Source organism: Calliphora vicina, chromosome 5 (genome assembly GCF_958450345.1).
Source record: "Calliphora vicina chromosome 5, idCalVici1.1, whole genome shotgun sequence".
NCBI lineage: Eukaryota > Metazoa > Arthropoda > Insecta > Diptera > Calliphoridae > Calliphora > Calliphora vicina.
Window position 1 is genome coordinate 2,425,358 of NC_088784.1, and position 24,811 is coordinate 2,450,168.

The 24,811-nt window shown below is 24.0% G+C and overlaps 1 protein-coding gene across 1 annotated transcript in view; it reads right to left on the reverse strand.

Moving 5' to 3' along the window:
• pyr (pyramus) overlaps positions 1-23,928 on the reverse strand; it is a 43,141-nt gene extending 19,213 nt beyond the window's left edge. Inside the window, exon 1 of the mRNA XM_065512535.1 lies at positions 22,714-23,928. Coding sequence (XP_065368607.1) covers positions 22,714-22,715 — 2 coding nt within the window. The 5' untranslated portion in view covers positions 22,716-23,928. The remainder of the gene's footprint in view (positions 1-22,713) is intronic.
• Between the last annotated feature and the right edge of the window lie 883 nt (positions 23,929-24,811).

Consider the following 24,811-nt stretch of genomic DNA (forward strand, 5'->3'; position numbering starts at 1 on the left):
ATTTTTTTTTGTTTTATATGAATTTCGAAAATTCGAATATGATTTTGAATTTTGGAAACTTGGCAAATTTGGTCTATAAGACTATTTTCTACATTGCTTTATCAATTTTCTCTAATGAACGGCAGTTATGTATAAAGTTCGAATTTTCGAAAATTTATTTCAAATTTTAAAAAAAAAATTTTTATAGAGTTCGAAAAATTAAAAATTTATTTCGAACTTTCTAAAAACGGTTCTATTTGGTTATTTATGTGGCTATGTTAACATTAGTTTCTTGTGAATGTGCCAGTATTTTCCAGCTAATTTTTTACTATCTTAGATTTTTTATAAATTTCGGAAATTCGAACTTGATTTTAAAATTTCGAAAACTTGTTACCTTTTGTATCTATACGAGTGTTTTCGACATCGTCATCCAATTTTGTTTTTGTTCCCAATAAGCATTTTAACTGGAATTCAAGTTGAAAGCAAGTGTAATTTAAGCCTTGAATTATAGTCAAGCAATTGAATTACAGTTGTATTACACTTTATTTCAATAGCATTCTCCAGTAAAAAGGAAACATAAATTCAAGCCATATGTTTTTTGTTTGAAAAATAAATAAATTTTCAAATATTTTTCATGTCTAAAGTATAATTACATTTGCATTCAAGTCAAATTCCAACAAAATGTTCAAGTGCTTGAATTTTTATAGCTTTGGTGCTTACTGGGGTTATATAGAGCAATTTTATATAAAGTTCGAAATCGGTTAAAATAAATTTTTCTGATGTAGATATATCAGTATTTCAAGCTAATTAATTCGAAAATTCGATTTTTCGAAAATGTATTTCCAACTTTCTAAATATGGTAAACTTCAGTTTCTTATGTGAATATGCCGGTATTTGCAACCTTATTGTACATTTTCTTAGTTTTACATTATTTTCGAATATGATTTTGAAATTTCGAAAATAGCAAATTTGCTGCAATTCAGCAGCATTATCAAATTTTACTGCAGTTTTATACAAAGTTCGAAATTACGAACATGATTTTGATTTTTCGATAATTGCCAAATTTGGTTTTCAACCATCGTTATCTATTAATCTATGTTGCTATGTTATCTATTTTTCTTTGTTTTAAACAAATTTCGAATATGAATTTGATTTTTTTGTAATATTTTAAATGTCTCTAGAAATATTTTCTATATCGTTTTATAAAAAATTTTAAATTCGAATTTTAAACATTTTTTTGGAACTCTCTAAAAATGCCATTATTTTCAACATTATTTTCTAATTTTTTAAAAGTTTTGGTAAAATTTTGAAAATTTGAAATTTCCAAAATTTCGGAATTTTTTTCTTTCTGTGTCTCGTATATATTTTTCATATCGTTATAAAATGTTTCATGTTGTACATGATTTTTGTACAAAGTTCGAAAATTTTAAATTTTCGAACTTTTAAAAAATTATTAAATTTAATTTTTTTATGTGATCTTGATAGTATTTTCAATAAAATTATGTATTTTTTAAGAGTTTCGAAAATATATCGAAAAATCGAATATTCGAAATTTTTTCGATCTTTCTAAAAATGGTAAATTTTTATGTTTTTATCCCCATAAAAGTATTTTTAATATAATTTTTCATGTTCTTCGGAAGTTTTAACAAAGTTCGAAAATTCGAATTTTGAAAAAAATTTTCGAACTTTCTAAAAATCAAATTTAAAATTTAGTTGTAATGTTTTTTCAATACACGCATTTCTATATTAGTTGATAAATATTAAAAAATTTAAACTTTTTTTATAAAAATTTAAATTAAAAAACTAAATTAAGTTTATTTGAAGTGTAACAGACAGCAACCAAATGTGTATCTAACTGCACCTCCTACTTATCCTAATAGATAATAATAAATAAAAAAACTTTTTGTGTAAATGTAAAAACTTTTTACATAAAAAATCCATACGTAAACTTACTTTTAAACTAATTTTGCAAAAAATATGCCAAATTTTTTTTTTGTATAACCAAGCAATTTAATTATCTACAAAAATAAAATTAGAAAATAAACCAAAAAAAAACTGCCATAACAGTCTGGCTGACGCCAAAGAGAAATGGAAGTAGGCCAACAGAAAAACAAAAACTCTGCAGGAATTCCTCAATTTTTAACAGTGTAGATATTTTTTTCTAAATAAAAAGCAAAAAATAAAAAAAAAAAACCTAACGATCGATATCACAAATTTCAAGTCCTTAGTGAAGAACCTTTAACATTTGCAAGTCAAAGCTATTTTTAATATGAAATAAATGAAATAAATTAAATACGAATAAAAAACACAATTTAAATAAAAATTTCAATTATAAACTAATTTTGTTTAAGGATTATTACGAAATAAGTTTCCTTTGTACACAATTCTACTGGTAATATGATATTTTTAACAATATTATGGAGAATTTAAGTTTTTTTGCTTTAATATTCTTGGGGAGTATTTGAAAAACAAAATTTAATAGCTGTGTAATTACCTGATTTTATAGATACTCATACTCTAATGTGTGCATGAGTGTATGTTTTGAACCAACAGCAAAGCAAGCACGTTTGTTAGAGCAGCTATGAAAAGATTCTATTAGAAATGTTTTGTTTGAAAGTCTATTGTATTAATCAGATATTTCTGTTTAAAAAAAATATTCATTTGTTTGAATGTGTTCTTGATTGTGTGTTTTGCATATTGATTAAATGCCATTGAATCATTCATTCTTAGTCACTCAGTCTCTCGTTCACTCAGTCGCTCATACACTGACTTACAATTTTCGAGTTTGAATTTATAACAAGAATAATGACAATAATTATTACGTCTATTTGGTGAGTCTTTTGAAAAAGACGATTTTGTTTTTGTTAATGTGAAAACGAGTGAAGAATGAGTGTGAGGTTTTTAATATTCTGTACAAATTCTTGGCAGGCGGCAGTTGATGGTGTCATTTTGGTTTCTTCTTTGTTGTTCCAAGCTAACAAGCAACGAACCAAACATTCATCCATCCATCCATCTATTTATCCATCGCATAGAATGTTCTTGTTGTTTCTAATGTTTATTTTGTATTTAGGAAATGTTTAAGTAGCAGAGCTTAAGACTTTTTAACATTGTACGTGATGGAAAATAAATTGAAATTATATTGTTTAAACGTGATGGCTGTAAGACACGCCATGCCACCCAAAAAGTCTTTTTTTAAATGAAAGCAGACACACAACACACAACATTCCAAACATATGTACATCCATTTGTACTTGCAGCAATAACAAAAGAATGTCCAATGTTATTTTATTGTAAGTTCATTTGGAGAATGACCTTTAAATGGTATTTTATTTCGTTCTTTCTCCCTTTGCCCCTCTCTTTCGCATTTACCCATTACACCAACACTACAATTACTACTGTTAATGTTACTCTTGCTCATTGCTATAAATGTACTCAACAGTGTAATTGTAATTGTAATTACAGTTATTGTTTTGTTATTGTTTTAATGTTGTTACTCATAATGCTGCTGCTTCAAATTTATACACTCACACACACACCTCTTACTCCTCCTTAACACTTTTCCCACCAGCTTAACAACAGCAAAAACCACAATATCTCTTCCTTTTCCGCCCTTGTTTCTCACTTCTTTTTTTTCCTGTATGGTTAAGCTGTGATTTACGATTTGAAGGATAATTTTTATACGTTTTTATTATAAAGCAATAATAAATGCATTTCGATTATGTTTAGAGTATGCAATTTATAACAAAACAAAAAAAAGGTGTAAGTTTTTATAAACCCTAAAAAAAACTTATGTAAACTACCCCTAAATAAATGACTGCGACAATGTTTTTTCTTTTCTAAATACATTTTAACAATGACAATAAAATGGCACAATAGTTACAATGTTGGCGACAAACTGCAATTGTAAGTTTTATTGTGTAATTTAACGAGACTTTATTGTTTTAGGATAAAAACAAAGGCGGTTAATGATAGAAGGCTGTAGAAATTAAGATATTTAAGAGAATTAAAAAAAGATTACTCAGTACTAATAAAATTGTTAACAGAAAGTAGTACACAAATAACAAAAGTTTTTTAAATCTGATTTTCAAAATTTTATTTTGAATTAAAATGTCAAAAGGATATAGAAATTAATATACATATTTGGAGGTTTATTTTACTTGTTTCTTTTAAAAATTCAACTTATTCAAAAATGGCTCAAACTTACATGATGACAGTTTATTAAAAAAAAATAAGAAAAATTTTTACAAAAATTATATTTTTCTGAAAATGTTTAACATATTTCTAAATAAATTTGAAATATGATGAAATATTTTCCAAACAAATTTTAAAATAAAATAACATTAAAATTGTATTAAAATTAAAAATTTGAAAATTCTAAATATGTTTTGAAACTTAAAAAAAAATGCTAAAATAAATTGTTTTTAAAAAAGAATAATTTTCATAATTTTGCAAATTTCGAAATCAAAATTTTAAAATTTTCTTAGTTTTTCTTAAAATTTAATTTTTAATTTTTAGCAAAATTTAAAAAATTCGAAATTTTTTTAAATTTTGAACTTAAACAAAAATGACCAAAAATATTTTAAGCCAGTTTATTACAAAAAATAGGAGCATTTTTAAAATCTATATATTTTTCTAATATTTTTAAAATTCGAAATTAAAATTTTGGAAATTCGAAATAAAGTCTGAATTTTAAATTGTTTTTAGATTTCTATACTAAAATAAAAAAAATTGTCATTATTTTATGGATTTCAAAATCAAAAGTTTTAAATTTTGGCTCAAGTATTTTAATATTTTATGCCAGTTTATTATAAAAATTGCAGAATTTTTTATAAAAATTATATTTTTCTCATATTTTCAAAATTCAAAATTGAAAATTTTGAAGAAATTTTAAAATAAATTTGGAATGTTTAATAAATTTTCTCAACTACATTTTAAAACTAAAAACCGTTAAAATTTTATTTCTATATTTGATTTTTTTTAATGTTCAAAGAAATTTTGAATATTCGAAATTAGTTTCGATTTTAAAAATAAAAAAATCAATTGTTTAAATAAATAATTCTTTATTAAATTGAGTAATTTTCGTACACTTGTGATATTCAGGATCAAAATTCTTAAATTTTATTCAAATTTCGAAAATTCGAACATAGCTAAAAATTGCTCAAATTAATATTTTAATTAATTTTTATTAGTGAAGATTTTCCAAAATTTTAAAAATAAATTTGCAGAAATTATTTTCAAAAGATTGAAATTTGATTTTTTTTTTAAAAAAATTTCCAAATATGTAAATTTGAAAATTCGTAACTTATTTCAAAAATTCTAAAAACAATTCTTTGCAACAATAGAGTAATTTTCATACATTTGTGAGATTCGAAATCAAAATGTTTAAGTTTTCTTGGATTTTTGTTCAAATTTCGAAAATTCGAACATAGCTAAAAATTGATCAAATTAATATTTTAAGCCTGTTTATTATTACTAAGATTTCCAAAAATTTTAAAATAAATTTGCTGAAATACAAAATACATTAAATTCTTATGAATTTATCCGATTTTTTTAAGTTTCAAATTAATTCGAAAATGTGAATCTTATTCAGAAAATTCTAAAAATAATTCTTTGCAACAATAGAGTAATTTTCATACATTTGTGTTTAAGTTTTCTTAATTTTTGTTCAAATTTCGAAATTAATTTCGAAAATTCTTACTTATCCAAAAATAGCTCAATTCAATATTTTATTATAAAAACACGAGAATTTTTTTTTTTCTATTTTCAAAATTCGAAAATGAAAATTTCGAAAAATTTCGAACCTTAATAAAATAATTTTCATACATCTGTGAAATTTAAAATCAAAATGTTTAGTTTTCTTAGATTTTTTTTTAATTTTTAGCAACATTTCGAATTTTCGAAATTAAGTTGGAAAATTCGAATTTCTCCAAAAATAGCTCAAATTTATATTTTTTATAAAATCACGAGATTTTTTCATAAAAATTCTATTTATCTCCTATTTTCAAAATTCAAAATAAATTAGGAATGAAATCTCAAAAACCATTAAAATAAATTAAATGTTTTTGATTTAATTTTCAAAGAAATTATGAAACTTCTAAATAAATATGAACTTTTTTAAATTTATTAAAACAACCACTGTTTATAAGATTTTTATATGGAATTAGATTAGTTTTCATAAATTTGTGGGTTTTGAAATCAAATTTTGCCTCTATTTTTCTTGGGTTTGCAAAGGAAAATTTTGAAGTTTCCTTTATTTTTCTTCATTATAGCTAATTTTTGAAATTTCTAAATTAAATTCGAATTTTCGAAATTAAGTTCGAATATATTTTTTCAATACTAGAATTTTTCAAAAACTTCGAAATAAATTTATGTTTTTGATTTCGAATTAATATTGAAGATTATTAAAAATCATTACTTTTTTTTGGAATTTTCTTTTAGAATTTATGTTATGAAGAGTACGAATTATATAGAATTCTCACTGTTCGTTAAATTATTATAAAAACCTAAAAAATTGTTCTCAAATCAAACCTTTTTTATTTTTGTAGATTTAAAGAATTATGTGTACCTAATAATTAAAATACTTTCATTTTGTTACTTTTCAGATTTACGAAAATAAAGCCTATAAAAGGTAAGTTCCATTTGAACATGATCGCTTAACGTTGCCGCCTGCTTGAAATCGCCTTAAATAAAATCGATTTAAAATCAGTTTCTGTTTTTTTTGTTCCTCCTTTTTTATGAGGTTGTTCAGCAGAAGAAGGGCGCATATATGGGCTAAAATTATTTCACTTAATAATACAGCAATAACAGCAACAACAACAACAAAAAGTGCAATGTAAATATAACATTTATATTTAAGCCGATTTAATGAATGAATGAATGATTGATTACATTAAGCAACCCTTATTGAAAGTGTTTTTAACAAGATACATTTATTGCTAACAATCTGCCAGCAAAAAGAAAGTGCCACTGGAAAGAACCACCACCCCAACACCTCATGTGGAAAAGGAGTCATTCTGTCATTCTGTCATTCACGTGTTGGCAATTATAACCGTTGCAAGCTCAAAAGCAAAGTTGATTGTCACCCAATGTGTGAAACTCAATACAGTTATTTTTATTTATTTATTTTCTAAGATTTCATTTCATGTTAATGCTCGCTTGCTCGTTTGCTACTTTTAGTTTAAAACCTTTTTGCTGCTACACTGAAAGAATTAAAATGCCTAAAACGTAAAATGAAATCATAAATTCTTATTTTTAAATTAATTTCAAATGGGGAATTACGTTGTTTTGCAATAAATCATCGAAAATACATATGTCATCATTGTCTATTGCAAATAAAGCGGCACAAAAATAGCAATGAAGAAACAAATAAACAAACCAACTTTTTTTTTAATCATTAACATATATATTGTGTTATTAAAATATTTAAATTTGAAATAAACAAATAAGCTGGCTTTTAAACATACTAAATAGCGCAAATAATTTATAGTATTTTGCAGTTTGTGTTTTCCCAACAATTCTTAGGCTGTCACTCAATTGTCAGTGGTTAGTGGTGGCCATAATTTATAAAGTGTGCGAAGAAAGTTTTCCATGAATTAAATTAAAAGACTTTGTCCTGTATCAGCAAAATTTATGCTGCTACATACTACATGTGTCTAACTAAATATGTAGCATAAACTGAACGGAAATGATTGCTTACAAAAAATTTCATTATTTTATTTTATTATATTTTCTTTTTGACAGATAATATTTCGTTTTCGAAATAATCTTATCTACGCCATGCCGCATACCTTTGCTCGTAAATAGAATTTTGTGTTTTCATATGCCTACTTTCTACCCTCTGAAAAAAAGAAAAGCAACAATAATAGTCCATCGATGTATCTGTGAAATTCCTTAAATATTTTTAATTTTATAATAACAAATACTAAACATATCATTTAATATTTTAAATAAATTTTGACATTGTCAGCAAGCACTCAATCTTAACAACAACAGCAAAGTAAACACATTCAATTAACGTCAGTCAAAACGGTTAACTAAAACCAGTGATGGAAAACCGTTGACATCAATAATCATTATTTGGGTTGCTTGTTTGTTATTATCAATATTTTTAATAAAATTCTTTAATAATTAAACGGAAAATAGTGATTTATTTAAAAGATAAATAATTGCAAATACAAATATAATTTACAAGAGTTGTGATATCCTTTAAAAACTTTTGTTTTAATTTAAATTAAAATATTGAACGGATTACAGATAATCAGAATTTCAATATTCTAATTTTTTATTTTGCTTTATTATGTACCTTAATTAGTATGTTTTTAAACGAATTTAGAAAAATTAACATTGAATTAACATTTTATTTTAAAATAAACAAAATAAGTTCGAAATTTATAACTAATTCAGAATTTGATGTTGAAATTTTCTCCAAACTAATTTTAAACTAGAAAACATAAAATTTTATTGTATTTAAATTTTGTTTTTAATTTCCAAAGAAATTATTTTAGAATTTTTAAAAAATGTTTTAATCAATTGTTTATACAAAATCCTTTACTAAAATACAGTAATTTCCATAAATATGTGGAATTTGAAATCAAAATATTTGAGTTTTCTCAGTTTTTCTATATTTTAAGTCAAATTTTGGAAATTCGAAAATTTGAACTTTTTTTTAAAATGCTCGAAAATTCGAAATTATAAAAATTCGATAATTTTTTATAAAAATTCTATTCTTTTTCTAATTCGAAAATGAAAATTTTTAAAAAGCTTTAAAATGAATTGGAATTTTTTTCAAAAATATGTTGTTATATTTGTTTCTGATTTAATTTGGAGTTGAATTTTAAATTGGAATTTTCAAAAATTTGCTAATATACAAAAATGTTATACTAAAATAGTTTAATTTTCATAAAATTTGTAAGTTTTTCTTAATTTTCAGCCAAATCTAAAAAATTTAAAATGAAGTTCGAAAATTGGAACTTTACCAATCAATATTTTATGCTGGTTTACCATAAAAACTCGAGAATTGTAAATAAAGAAATTAATTTTTTTTTTTCAAAAATAATTTCAAAGAAATTTCGAAACAAATTTGTGATTATATTGAAATTTTCTCCAAAAAAATATTTTTGAAAAATAAAAATGTTAAATTTTTATTATTATTTAAATTTATTTTTTTTTTTTTTAATTTTTTAAGAAATTTGGAAAATTCGAAATTTTTTTCAATGAAATGAGAGATTTAAAGTTTTATAGATTTTTTTTTAATTATTAGAGAAATTTAAAAAATTGCTCAAATTAATATTTTATTTCAGTTTATTATAAAAATATCAGCGTTTTGGAAAAAATTATATAACTGAAAATTTTTAACAAATTTGAAATTATGTAGAAATTTTCTCAAGAGAAGATTAAAATTTAAGAGATTCGAAATTAAAATTTTTAAATTATCAGATAATTTAAGAATTTTGATTTCAAATCTCTAAAATTTTAAACTTCTGAACAAATTTCAAATTTATTTTGAAATTTTAAAATAAATTTGAAATTATGGGAAATTTTCTCAAGAGAAAATTAAAATTTAAGAGATTCGAAATCAAAATTCTTAAATTATAAGATAATTTAAGAATTTTGATTTCAAATCTCTAAAACTTCTGAAAAAATTTCAAATTTATTTTGAAATTTTTTTAAAATTTTCTTAATTTTAGCAAAATTTTTGAAAACTAAAAAAAAATGCTTCAGTTAACTTGAGTGTGTTTAAGTTTCTTCGGTTTATCTAAATTTTTTGAGAAATTTTGAAAATTCGAACTTTTTCAAAAATGTTTAATATTTTATTTCAGTTTAAAATATGTAAATAATCAGCATTTTTGAAAAAAAAACTATTTACTGAATATTTTTTAAGAAATTTATAAGAAATTTCAAAATAAATTTGAAATTATGTAGAAATTTTCTCAAGAGAAGATTAAAATTTAAGAGATTCGAAACAAAATTCTTAAATTATAAGATAATTAAAGAATTTTGATTTCAAATCTGTAAAATTTTAAACTTCTGAAAAAGCAATAATTTAGAAAAAATTTCAAATTTATTTTGAAATTTTTTGAAAAATTTCTTAATTTTAGCAAAATTTTTGAAAATTATTTTGGAATTAAAAAAAATGCTTCAATCAACTTGAGTGTTTTTTAAGTTTCTTCGGTTTATCTAATTTTTTTGAGAAATTTTGAAAATTCGAACTTTTTCTAAAATGATTAATCTTTTATTTCAGTTCTCAGCTATATACTGAATATTTTTAAATAAATGTGAAATTATGTAGAAATTTTTCCAAGAGAAGTTCAAAATTGATGAGATTCGAAATTAAAATTTTGAAATTATCGGATAATTTAAGAATTTTGATTTCGAATCTCAAAATTTTAAACTTCTCCTGAAACAATTTCAAATTTATTTTGAATTTTTTTAAAAATTTTCTTAATTTTAGCAAAATTTTTGAAAATTCGAAATTAATATTTAAACTTCTCTCGAAAAAAATTTCAAATTTATTTTGAAATTTTTTAAAAATTTTCTTAATTTTAGCAAAATTTTTGAAAACTCGAAATTAATATTTAAACTTTTCCTGAAAATTTAAAATTCTCTCGAAAAAATTTAAAATTTTTTAAAAATTTTCATAATTTTAGCAAAATTTTTGAAAATTCGAAATTATTTCCGAAAATTAAAACATATCCAAAAATATGTACCTGAAAACAATTTTTATAAAAAAATTCGAAACTGAATATTTTGGAGAAATTTTAAAATAAATTTGAGATTGTGTAAATTTTCTCAAGCAAATTATAAAATTTTGAAATTTCGAATGAGCACCTGTAGCGCTCATTACTGGCCACAGGCCTCTAGCTACACACCAGCAAAGATTGCATGGAAAACAGGAGGTAACTGAAGATATTTCTGTGTGCTTTTAGAACAAGCGAATTGCTGGAGAGTACGAATAATACGATAGACACTAAGTATTACAAAGGGTAGGTCCCTTGGCTTGGGCTGTTGCCAATTAAACCTAACCAAACCTAAGGTTTTTTTAATTAACAATAAATTTTACCATTGTCTTTAACCTTTTAGAATAACCCCAAAAAGGTGTTATAATAAAACTTTTTTTTAAAGCCATTTTTCTAATATGGCGCAGCAATTTTTTAATGTCTGCCCATAATTTTGGTTTTTTTAATAACAATAACCATTTTATCGCAACAGATGTTTGTTGGTTCTTTTGTTTGCATTTAACTGTTTTTATTTTTTTACAATATTTATTTTTATATCTCTGACTATTTTTATTCAAATTTTAATGTTTAAAGTTATTTTTGGTCATTTTATCCACTTTAAGCAATATTGATGAGGAGGAAGTTTAAGCTAAAAGCTTTACATGGTTTAACAATAATAATAATGAAGCATTCGGCCCTAGGTTGCTGGCCTGGCTGACCACAAGCAAAATGCCCTTACCCAACATGTGTTCAAATGCCCAGTTCTACATATAAATCCCATTATGGCGTTACAGACATTGTACGAGTAAATATATGTATAGTAAAATACAATACAATAGTAAAGTAAAGTAAAGTACGTTTCTAGTACTTTACTATAAATACGATAAGATAACAAACAATTATTGTATATAAATATAGTAAAGTTTTGTTTTAATTTAAAATAATAAAGACGAACAATAACAACAAACAAACAGCACCACTAATAAAAACAACAAAAAATAAATAAAAAATTAATTAAAATTCTTTACGCTAAAAACAAATTTATACAAGAAAATTCACATGTTCATTTAGTTGAGTTCAATAATTTTATTTAATTTTATTCTATATTCTCGGTGTGTATTGATTGTCTCATATACAAACTACTATACACATTTATACAAATGGTGTCTAAGTAGTGTAGAGTAGTGTACTGTATAGTGTACAGTAGTGTAGTGTATCACATAATTGTACGTTTAAGTAACAAGCAATTTAACCCAGCAAAAGCACCTCCATTAAACGCACATAAAATATACTAAACTATGTAATAAACAAACAAATGGACAAATACATAAATAAATAAAAAACATAAATAATAATATTTAATCAAATAAAACCAACTCTTAAATGTGTGGAAAACACAATTTGTGCGGTTGTAAATTAACTAATTATTATAACTCTTTTATTTGCAAAGCATTATTTTTTTATATTTTATCTGCTACCAGTTCTTCTTCATTAGTTGAATTTTTTTTTCATTCATTCACTTAACTTACGCGTAATAATAAAACATTTATACAAAACAAAAAACTAACTACAACTTGATTTGAGGAATTTTTTTGTTTTGTTTACGTTGACGGCGGAAAATCAGAAAAAAACCACTTGAACTTTGTATTATCAAATAAAATCAAATGAAATCTTATTTTTGTGTCTATTTTTTCATTTAGCTTGAAAACTAAACTTAAAATTACTGCTTATATTTAGTAAAACATATATATAAATTAATAATATAATAAATTAACTAAATACTTAAGAAAATTTATTGCACTTGTTGTGGCTGGCGTAGTAGCATTTAATATTTTAAGGCCGTTTTAGAGATATCGGGGATTTTCACATCAATCAATATCGCCTCAATGTCAAATTGTTTTTATGGCCAGAAAACATAAAGTGATAAATGGAGAGTTTAGACAATGAAACGTGTCTAAAACGTTAATAAATTAATATGAATTCAAAAAAACAAAAAATCAGCAATATTTAAAATTTAGTTTATCTATTCCCTGTTTAGTTTCAACATATATTTTAAAATTAAAATTTTAAAAGTTATTAAGTTTAAAATATTTATAAAACCCAGTAAAATACATAATTACTTAAGCTGGAATATTTAAAAAAAAATCTGAGTGAAATGATGCAATTCGATTCGAAAAGAAAATCATTCGAATTTTTATGCTTTTTTCTTTCGAATAGAATTACACAACAAAGTTTTCGAAAATCGAATAAGTTTTTGAGATTTTATTTTTAGAAAAAAAATTAAATTAAGTAATTTTGCTTAATTTCCATTGTATACTTAAGTTTTACCACGAATTTGAAAATTCGAAAATTCAAAATTAAATAAGAATTTTTGGAAAATCATTTAAAATGCTAGAATGATTACAACATATTAGAAATTCGAAAAAATCGAATTAATCCAATTTTATTGAAATTCGAATATAGATTTTTTTTAAAAAAATCAATAAAAAAAAATCCCGGAATTAAGCGTATTACGTTATGAATTATTTTCGAAAATTCGAAATTTTGTAAAATATTTTGAAATTCAAATACAAAATTTTTGAAAAAAAAAATATTAAAAATCACGTACTCAAGCAATTTGGCTTATGTATTTACCTTTTACAATATTTTCGAAAATTTGGTTTATCATAAAAACCCGAGAATTATAAATAAACAAAATTAATTTTTTTTCAAAAATAATTCTAAAGAAATTTCAAAATAAAGTTGTGATTATATTGAAATTTTCTGCAAACAAATTTTAAAAATAAAAATTTTCAATTTTTATTACATATTATTTAAATTTAATTTTTTTTTATTTTTTAAGAAATTTGGAAAATTCGAAATTTTTTCAATGAAATGAGAGATTTAAAGTTTTATAGATTTTTTTTTAATTATTAGAGAAATTTAAAAAATCGCTCAAATTAATATTTTATTTCAGTTTATTATAAAAATATCAGAGTTTTGGAAAAAATTATATAACTGAAAATTTTTAACAAATTTCAAAATAAATTTGAAATTATGTAGAAATTTTCTCAAGAGAAGATTAAAATTTAAGATTTTAGATTTAAATCTCTAAAATTTTTAACTTCTGAACAAATTTCAAATTTATTTTGAAATTTTTAAGAAATTTCAAAATAAATTTGAAATTATGTAGAAATTTTCTCAAGAGAAGATTAAAATTTAAGAGATTCGAAATCAAAATTCTTAAATTATAAGATAATTTAAGAATTTTGATTTCAAATCTCTAAAACTTCTGAAAAAATTTCAAATTTATTTTGAAATTTTTTAAAAATTTTCTTAGTTTTAGCTAAATTGTTGATTTTTTTTATTATTAATAAAAAAAATAATTTATTAATATTTTCGAAAATTCAAAATTAAGTTCGAATTTTTGTAAAATACTTTAATAATTTAAAGATTTTTCAACAAAACCGAATTATTTCAAAATATTTTAAATTCGAATGCAATTTTACAAAAATTCGAAATTATTTTCGAATTTTTGTAAAATACCTTAAAAAACCAAATTAATACAACTACATACATATTTTGAAATACGAAAATAAATTTTTTTATTAAAAATCCCGGAATTAAGCAATTTGGCTTATGTATTTACGTTTTGCAATATTTTCGAATTTAAGTTCGAATTTTTGTAAAATACTTTTTTGGCCTAGAAATTACTCCAAAATATTTGAAATTCGTATGCAATAAGTTCCAAATTATGTTTGATTTTTTGTAAAAAAAACAAATTAATCCAACTATTTCGAAATTCGAATAGAGATTTTTTTAGAAAAAGAATTCAAAATTTAAGGTTAACTAATTCTTATTATATTTTACCTTGAATTTACGTTTAGCAACTATTTTGAAAATTCGAAGTTAACTTCGAAAATTATGAAATTTTGAAAAACGTTTTAAAATACTTTTTAAGCTAAAAAAAGAAGATTTTTTTAAACAAAACCAAATTATTCCAAAATATTTGAAATTCGAATACAATAATTCAAATTATTCCAAATGAAATTCGGAATAAGAAACTTGTTTAAAACAAATTTCTAAATATTGAAAAATTTGCTACAATTAACCAATTTTCTTTAAACAAATCCGAGTTATTTAAAAATTTTGAAATTCGAAAAGTGTTTTTTTTTGGAAAAACTTAAAATTTGCTACAATTAATTAAGTTTGATCTTGTATTTACATTTTCCAACATTTTCGAAAATTCGAAATTAAGTTCGAAAATTCGAAATTTTTGCAAAACACCCAAAAACTATTTAAAACTAAAAAAATTAAGATTTTTTAAACAAAGCCGAAAAGTTTCGCAATTCGTATATAATAATTTAAAATTTTTTGAAAATTTCCAAAAAAAAAATATAAAAACAAGTTTATTTAACACATTAGGAATTCTTTTAAACCTCTTTAAAATTGTATTAAATTTGATTTTCCATTTTTTTTACATTCCCAACAACCCAACCAATACAGCAATTAGGCCAAGTTAACAATAGACTATAGAAACATAACATATCAAGAAAGAAAAAAAAAAGACATGTAAAGCTGTAAATATAATAACTAACCATGTACTTTCTATGAGTGTACACACTGTCTGTCCGTCTGTCTGTCTGTCTATACACTTTTAAGTTTTTTGTTTTCTTTACGTAGTATGTCTACATTTATTTACACAGTTCTAATAAATCTACAAATATTACAACAAACGGACAACTAACTGCACGGTGTAACGCGTACATGTACATGTACTTTACATACATACAGACAGACAGACATACATCATTTTACCACTTTTTTATTTTCTTATGAAATATTGCTGAAAATATTTTCACCTTTTTGAAAACATATTTACTTCAGTGGGTGTGGCCCTAAACAACAATAACCCATGCCTGATGCACATGAACAAGTAGTTTGTACATACTGCTGCTCATCATCGTCAGCTCAGCATCTTTAGAGATATGTTTTCTTCTATTTCTAACTATGTATTCCCCACTACAACGATCATGAATACTCATAATTTACTTATTATTAGTGTTTTCATTTAATACCATGTTTATTGATTAGTTTGTCGTTCGTTACTTTAGTACAGGCAGCAGACAGACGTGTTTTTCTTTTTCCATGTAACTTTACCAACAGCTTATTAGTTAGTTGGTTAGTTTTTCTTTCATGAGCTGTTCACACACTGAAAATGCATTTGATGAATGTTGTTTGTCTGTACTTGCAAAGATCATCATGATCATGCGCTTGCGAAGATCATTTTGCATGTGTTCGTTCATTCATTCGTTCACTCACTCACTTGCTAACTGGCAGGCATTACTTACGCCTAGGTCAGCCAGATGATTAAATGTGTATGTGCAACGCATGCGTAACCTAAATATTTATTTAAATTTTTCTATTAAAAGCTCTGTAAGTGTTAAACTTAATATAATGTAATGAACTTGCTAATGCACAACAACACTGTTGCAAATGTAAACAAAAATGTCAAGGAATCTAGCATTCGAAAATTGCAATTTGAAACTACATACTTTTGAAATTATTATTATTATTAAAATATTTATGAAAATTAAATTTAATGTAAAGCCAGCCCCTTTATTAATAATGATATTTTTGATTTTATCCAAGGTTTTCAATAGAAACCTGGTAATGTTTTTATAATTAGTGAATATCTCTTACTTCTGTATTAATCACAAGTAGTCTAGTAATGACTTATTTATTAGCTGATATATAAGTTACCAAAGGTTGTCAAGGCTTCGAATTTTGAGTGACCGACTTTTGCTAATTTATGAAAAGTTGACTTTTCGACTCTTTTTCAATTGATTTTTCGATTCTTTAAACTATTTTAATGTAAAAAAGACTTGGTTGTTAGATTTATTGATGAGAAAAATAGTTTTTTTTAATATTATCGAAAAAATCGAATTTACGACTTTTTTTAAATCCACTTTTCGACTTTTTCCAGCAAAACATCGATTGTTTTATTGTTCATATTCCGTTTTTAGATTGTCATTACATACCTCACATGTAAGTTACTTTTTTTCAATGACTTCTACTTTAAGAAAAGTGAATTTTTTAAATTTTTTGAAAAAAATCATCTTTATGACTTTTTTAGGTTAATCGAGTTTTTTTTGTGTTTTTGGGTTAACGTAATCGATTGAGTGACCTTTTTTCAGACTAAGGTGACAATTTTTACTTTTTAAATTACGACTTTTTTAAATCGACTTTTCGACTTTTTTCAGCAAAACATCGATTGTTTTATGGTTCATATTCCGTTTTTAGATTGTTATTACATTCCTTACATGTAAGTTACTTTTTTCAATGACTTCTACTTTAAGAAAAGTGATTTTTTTAATTTTTTGAAAAAAATCGTCTTTATGACTTTTTCGCTTAATCGAGTTTTTTGTGTTTTTGGGTTAACGTAATCGATTGAATGACCTTTTTCAGACAAAGGTGACAATTTTTACTTTTCCACCAAAAAGTCGAATGTTCGATTCTTTAGAAGTCGATAAACTCACAATTCGCTTTTACTGATAACTATTTTTTTAAATGATTATTACATTCGTTACATTTTTCAAAATTTGAATAAATTTTTGATTAAAGAAAAGAGTCAAATTAGTTGAAATTAAGAAATTTCGTCAATTTCCCATCTAATACTTATGGTTTTCATGATGTTCGAAAATTCGAAATTAAGTTCGAATATTTGCAAAGTCCCCTAAAATACTGTTTTAATTAAAAAATAAGGATTTTTTAAACGAAATCCGAATTATTCCAAAATTTACAAAATTCGAATTCAGTAATTTTAGAATTTTCTTTTATAAAACTTTTTTGAAAATAAAAATTTCATTATAATATTAAGTAATTGATATAATTTGATATTAGTTGATATTAAAAAAATGTTTTTGCCAGTTTCCCATTCCTTACTTATGTTTTTCATGATTTTCGAAAATTCGAAATTAAGTTAGAAAATTTGTAAAACTGTTTAAAACTAAAAAATAAAGATTTTTTAAACAAACAACATTTTCGAAATTCGAATTCATTAATTTTAAAATTTTCTTTTATAAAACTTTAAGCAAATAAAAATTTCATTATAAATAACAGCTTAGAACTTAAAACATTGGTTTTGTTTACTAAAATATGTAATCACTCTCAATATATTTATTAAATTAAAGACTTTCTGATTAAATTTGTAAACAAATACCGCTCAATTATGCTAAATAATTCTAAGAATTGTGCCAAGTGCACGAATACCAGATGTTTTTAGACTGAAACCCCAAAAAAATAAAAAAAAAAATTAATAATTCTTACACACACTCTTACTTATTTACAATTTATTTGCTTGATATGATTTATTTTTTATTTCTTTTCTGTTTTTGAAAAGGTTAAATGGGGGTCTAAATTTGGTCAAGCCATTTAATGTTTTTAAATAAATCATCTAGAAAATGAACAGCGATAGTAAGAAGTAACGTAACCACAAATATAAAAAATGATTCAACAAATGAGTTGATGGCGGCTGCTAAATTAAATTATTATTTTAAAGCATTTATTATGCCTCATCATTATAATTCAATTGAGTTTAAACACATGAAAACCTATTAGGGTACTGCTTAGCTTTTTGTAAAAGACTTTATAGAAGTTAACTAAAGTGTAAAAAAACAACTTTGACTTACCCTATTATACCTATAGTTGTAGCACATTAGTACATTAACTAGTGCAGTGTAGTGTATTACGTATTTAATACACATGTTTCAGTGTTAAAGAATTTTCATTTAAGTTGGTAAGGCTAGTGAGTGAGTGATTGTAAGAGTTGTTATCTGAAATATATTTTCATTTTTTTTATGAATTTAAAACCTAATAAAATGTCATGGATTGGTATTTTTTTTTTATAGATATTTTGTTTCGTTTTCATTTCTTGGTGGTGATTACGTCGGCATTTTAATAGAATTATTGCATACACTACAAAAGTATTTTTCAACTGGAATATACCCCTTAAACAAAAACAACAAAATAATAATGAATAAATTCATAATATAAATTGACACAAATACATACACTTGCATAGTTTAGATTGTTCGTTCATACAATTTATGCATGCACTGTTTTGTTTATGTGTAGAAAGAATAATGACAGCAAGTATCTGACTTAAGGAACGTCAGCGTTTAATTACTTACGCCATAAATATCATGACCTGCTAGCATGCAGGTCTTTACGTCATATAGATATTTATATAAGACTAGAAACCAACCAATTAAGCCCAAATGATATCATTTTTATAAACTTGGCCCAAATATATTTAAAAAAAAAACTAAAACAAATTATAATAATTAAAATAATTTCATAAAAAAGATAACATTAATGGGCTAAGGTTAAGGAAATTCTTCTTTATAGTATTCTTGCTTTTATGGCTGAAATTAAGATTTAAAAAAACAATTTTCAAATTTTTGTAGGAAAATTACTCAAAAATTGTGAGATAACTGCGTTTAACATTCGTATTGCTGACTCAGGCCCTTAGAATTTTTATTATTTTTCCCATAATCTGCATAAATATTTTTAACAGTTGGCACGAGTTATTTTAGACTTTGCTCCCCCCCTTTAAACAGCATTGCTTTATCATAAATATTTTCATAGCTCCGGAAAGCATTATGGCAGGTGTTTTAAATTCTTGAGATAACATCTAACTAATCATTTATTTAAACAAACATTTCACAAATTTCAAATAATATTTCCAATTTTAGTGGGCCACTTAATAAAGGCTTAAAATCATTAATAATCTATAAAACAATTTAATCAATATCTATCTTAGCAAGTTTACAAGACAGTTTCAAATGTTTTTCATAGGCTTTGCCTTTGTTTATTACAATTATTATTATTATTAATGCTCAACACCCTGTACACACTTAATAAAAATATTATTTATTTATGCAGTTATTCTATCAAATGAAAACAAAACGAAGCAAATCAAAATAGAACATTAGTTTAGAATAGAAAGCATATTTTTACATGTCAGTCGTCTGTCAGTCCCTTAGACCCCTGGAATTTTCTTCACCAAAGGCCTGTTGTTTGTTTTCTTCTTTAGGAAAAAAAAAGGGGGTAAAGCAATTGATTTATTTCATGTCATACAACAAGCACAATATTCATACTACATATATACATATCCAACTCATACATATTCTAATGGTTTTGTGAGCTCAGGTATTTCTTGGTCTTTAGCTATTATGGGGTACATGGAAAATTACAATAATAAAGGCAAAACAACAACAAATTCACACAAAACACATTAAAAAAATACAAAATAACGCAAAAAAAATGCGAAACAGGGGTTGCATTTAAACCTACACACACACTCATAAACACCGGCCTCTCACCTATTCACCATTCTACACAAACAAACCAACATACATCCGAACCTAAACAAGCCGAGTAATTTTTACAGCAAAAAAGTATGCAATACGAATGTATGTTAATATGTATGAATGTAGGTTTGCACAAGTAAGTGAGAATGCCCTGTTTGTATACATTACGAGAGTACTAAACTATAAGTGTAAGTATGTATGTAGAATCTTGTAGATATGTATGTTTGTGCTTAGTAGGTTTATGTTAATGTTGCTCTGATGTGTGTTGTATGTTGTTTTTGTTGCTGTTTATGTTTATGTCATTGTTACACACGTTCATGTACTTACTTTACTATTTGCTCATTATTGTGTTTGTTAGGGTTCCCATTATCATGTTCAATTGTAGGGATATTTGTTTGTTTGTTATTTAGTTCTTCTCTTCATTAGTCTCATACTTTTCAATCCTTTTTCTGCTAACACCATCATAATAATCATCATTCATACATACATACATATGGTATGTACATAATCATATGTAAGTATACAAATGTCATGATTTGTTCAATGAATATTTTATTTATTAACCAGTTTGAGCACGATTTTGGTTTTTGAGTTTTTAAAAAAGTCATATTTTACACGATCATAATTTCTTTGAATGGCAAAATTGTTTTCTTAGAATTATTAATTATTAGTTTAAAAAAACAAAAAAAACTGGCCAAATGTTGTGTGGCCTAAAATTTAAATTAACAAAAACTCAGGTTTATGCCATTAATTATTCAGGTTATGTTTTAAATCCATATTATTTATAATGTTATTAAACTATTTTATTATTAAAGTCTAGTCTTATAGAAATTATTAAAAATAATTAAAGAAATATTGCTCTTTCATCAAATTAAATTGTATATCTTAATCATACAATTAAAGAATTTATTAGGAATTAATTCATAGGCTTAATTCTTTATTATTTCGAGTTTTGAACGTATTGCATAAATCTTATTTAATCCTTCAAGTTTTCTTTAACCTACTTAGGCCAACCGTCCTTTTAAAATAACGGGAAAAAAACGAAAAGAAGTTTCTCGTGGTTTAATTGTATATTAGGAATTTACGTTCCGAAATAAAAATTAAACTTTCAAAAAAAAAAAATCCAGCGCTATCTGGGTTAATTCAAATCCATTACAAAATAGTTTTAAAAAAAGCTTTGAATAATTAAATTTCTCTGCAATTCAAATCTATTACAAATGATTAAAAACAAATAAAAAATGAATGAAAAATTAATGAAAAATAAATATTTTCATTCAATTTGAATTAAGAAAAATTAATGAATTCTATTCAAATAAAAGCCTTTGAATGTAGCTAAATAATTTGATTTAGTTGGTAGTCTTTTTATGGAATTAATTTCTGACATTTCATATTAAAATACATAAATAATTTATTACCAATATTTTAAGTTACAGTTTTTTTTGGTAAGAAACAATAAAAATTGCTCAAAATTGGGAATACATATTTCAAAACGTAATTTTTCGACTTAAGCTATTCTTCCATACGGACACAGATATATTTAAAGCGGACATTAGACCTATAAAATGTTTCTTAAATCAATAAAATATGGGATTTAATTAAATAGATGTAAATGATTCAGTTAGATATCTTGAAAATCTGTAGATTTTCGAAATTAAAATGTGCAAGTGCCAAATATAAACAAAATCTTGTGATTCTAGGGTTCTAGTAACATTTTTATAAAACATTCCAGGCATGAGTTTTTTTGTTTTATTGCGAAACAGTCCCCTTATTCGGGAAATCACTTCTTTACACTTTGAGAAATTGTTCAGACAAATTAATTTGAATTACAAATATTTTCAAACAAATTATCGAAGGATTTTCTACAAAAAAATAATTTCAGATTTTTTTTATTTTTTTTTATTTTTTCATATTTTTGATGTCCAAAATATCAATTATTCAAAGAATTTCGTTTAAAAATTTTTAAATTCTTTTAATAAAGTCGAAAACTAAATTTCTTTCGATAGTGTGACCAATGTGAATGAGTTAAAAGGTTAATCCTGCATTTATTTCAAATAATTTTTTTACATATATATATTTTTTCTTTCCCATAAATGATCAAATAAATCTGTTACAATTCTATAACCCTATAATCCTCATTCTACTGTTTGTACTTTGAAAAAAGCACAAAATTGTTCATATATTCATTCTATGTTCATTTCTATAATAATATTTAAAAAAAGAAATTTAATTAAAACAAAATAATTTCTAAATAATTAAACCTTGTTTCACATTATTCAGAAAATGTGAACAAAATGGAAAAAAAAGCACAAATACATTTTAAAGTGTTCAGACAGACGGTTGGTCGGTCGGTCGTTTGGTTGCTCAGTCCTTAAAGCAAGCAATCTGTTTTTGTCTCTATGACTTTTGAACAGCAGTGAATGTTTTGTTGTTGTTGTTGGATTTTTTCTATGGTACTTAATGATTTTGTGTGTTTACACTATCATCACATTTACAGTTTTTTTTCAGTCTGTGTTTTTTTTTTATTAAGCATGTGAAAAAAAAGCTCTTAAAAAAATCTAATAAATAATTGTGGTTGGTTGTCGTATGATAGGCACACAACACAACACACATGTAAGGGAAATTTAAAATGAAAAAAAAAGAAAATCTGAATAAAATAGGGTACTTACATCGTATACTTCTGGCCTCATTGTATCCCCCAGATTTAAGGGTTGAGTTTATAATCCCACATAGATTTCAGTGTAATCACGAGATAAAATCATTGACTAGTGTGTGTTAGTGTATCTGTGTGAGTTTGATTTTATAACTGTGTGCAAGCAACGACAACAATGAAAGAAAATTGAAAATAGAGTATCCAAAATATCCAATAGTTGTTTTTGGTTTTTTTTTATTTATTTTTTTTTTGTAAAAAAGAAAAGGCTAAATTGGCTTTTTTTCGTATTGTAGCTTTTGTTGTAATATGTTGTGTTGTAATTTGTTATGTTATCGATACTATCATCGATTTGTAACGATTTGTTAAAACGTTTGCTTTGATTTTTTCTAACAAAAAATTTTCTATGGCAGCAATTTTTTAAATTTTTTTATGTTTATTTTTGTTGTTGTTTTAAATCTATTCTGTTTATAAATTGTATTTGTAGTGGTTGTATGTAGTAGTAGAATAACGGTTAGATTTGTTTTCTGGTTTTATTTTTCTTTCTTTAAGCTTTTTTTTTTGTTTGGTAATTATGTTTTATTTTCGTTGTTTTTTTTTAGAAAAATTCTTTATTTACACTTTTGTTTAAATTTTTTTTTTCAAATTTAATTTATTATTATTTTAAACTTTTTGCAGACATTCTTGTTTTACGCTTTAACATAACATTTAATTTCCATTTAACGTGTTTTTCTTTTAAATGATTTTTAAAACAAAATCAATATTTAATTATTTTCTTAAAGAATTTTCGAAATTTATTTAAATTTTAATTCATCTGCAATTGATTTTAAGCAGTTACACAAATAATTTATAAAAACAAACATCAATCACTTAAGTCTTAAGGCTGTTTTTTGAATTTATATTTTTTGTTAAATAAATATTTTTCTTGCCTTAAACTCTATTTTTTTTTTTCTTTGTGTATTAAAACAAAAAACTATATTTTTTTTTATTTGAGATAAAATAAATTTTTATTTGTTTAATAAATGTGCCACCAAAAATAAATATTACATTTAGGCTGGCTGGCACAGGGCAGTCTATTTATTAATGAATTAATTATTAAATTGTTTAGGCGTTCGAACGTTCTCAACGCGACGAATGTTGCTACAAAACTAAATTAACAACTGCTCAAGACTCATTGATGTTTCAGACAGAACTAAACTGACGGCCAACGTTACGACCAACTGTATGCGAGCCAGTCAAACAAACAACCAGCCACATCCATCCATCCAGCCAGCCAGTCAGTAACCAACGTTCGTTCGTTTTGTTGTAGCTTCGTTTGTTCGTTCGTTTACGAACATTTTCCTCGTCGCAACAACAACAAACACACATTTCAAATAATCGTAAATGTGTGTAAAAACAAAAACAATCAAGTCAGTCAATAGAGTGGTTGTTGTTATTGTTGTTTGGTTGGTAGTAAAAATATGTATGTGTTAGTTGTTGTTGTATTGTTTAGTACTATTATTATTATTATTAAATTCCACTAAGAATTTGTGAAATAGGAAACAAACCAAACAAAACAAAACTGTTTTACTATTTTTTTCCTACGATAATAATAATATAATTCCTAATCACAAAATCTCCCCAGAGAAGCCTAATAATTATTGATATTTATAAACATAAATAGATTTTAAGTTGAAGTTTCCCTGTTATTTTCTCTATAAACAGTTTTACTGTTATTTTTTGTTAACCCTCTAATGAACAGCCAAAGAGCAAGAAATGTCATAATAACAAAAGACAAACAAAATAACAATAATAATGAAACGATTAAAGAGTGTAGTGTGTAGAGTATGAATAATTAAAAGATAAACTTGTAAATGATTTGTTTATGCATAATAAACATTTTTGCCAAGTTCTCACGTTTCTCAGAGATCAACATTTCTAATCGCATTTATTATGGTTTGTTTTAAGCTGGAAAATACGTATGTATTTAAATTTAATGCTAAAAATTTACACTATTTGCGGTGGTTATAAAACACTTTAAGCTTATTATGAGGGATTTTGTTAATAAGAAAAAATGCACTACTTTTTAAACCACTTTTAGGAAGCTGTTTAAAGTGACAACAACTATAAATTACTTG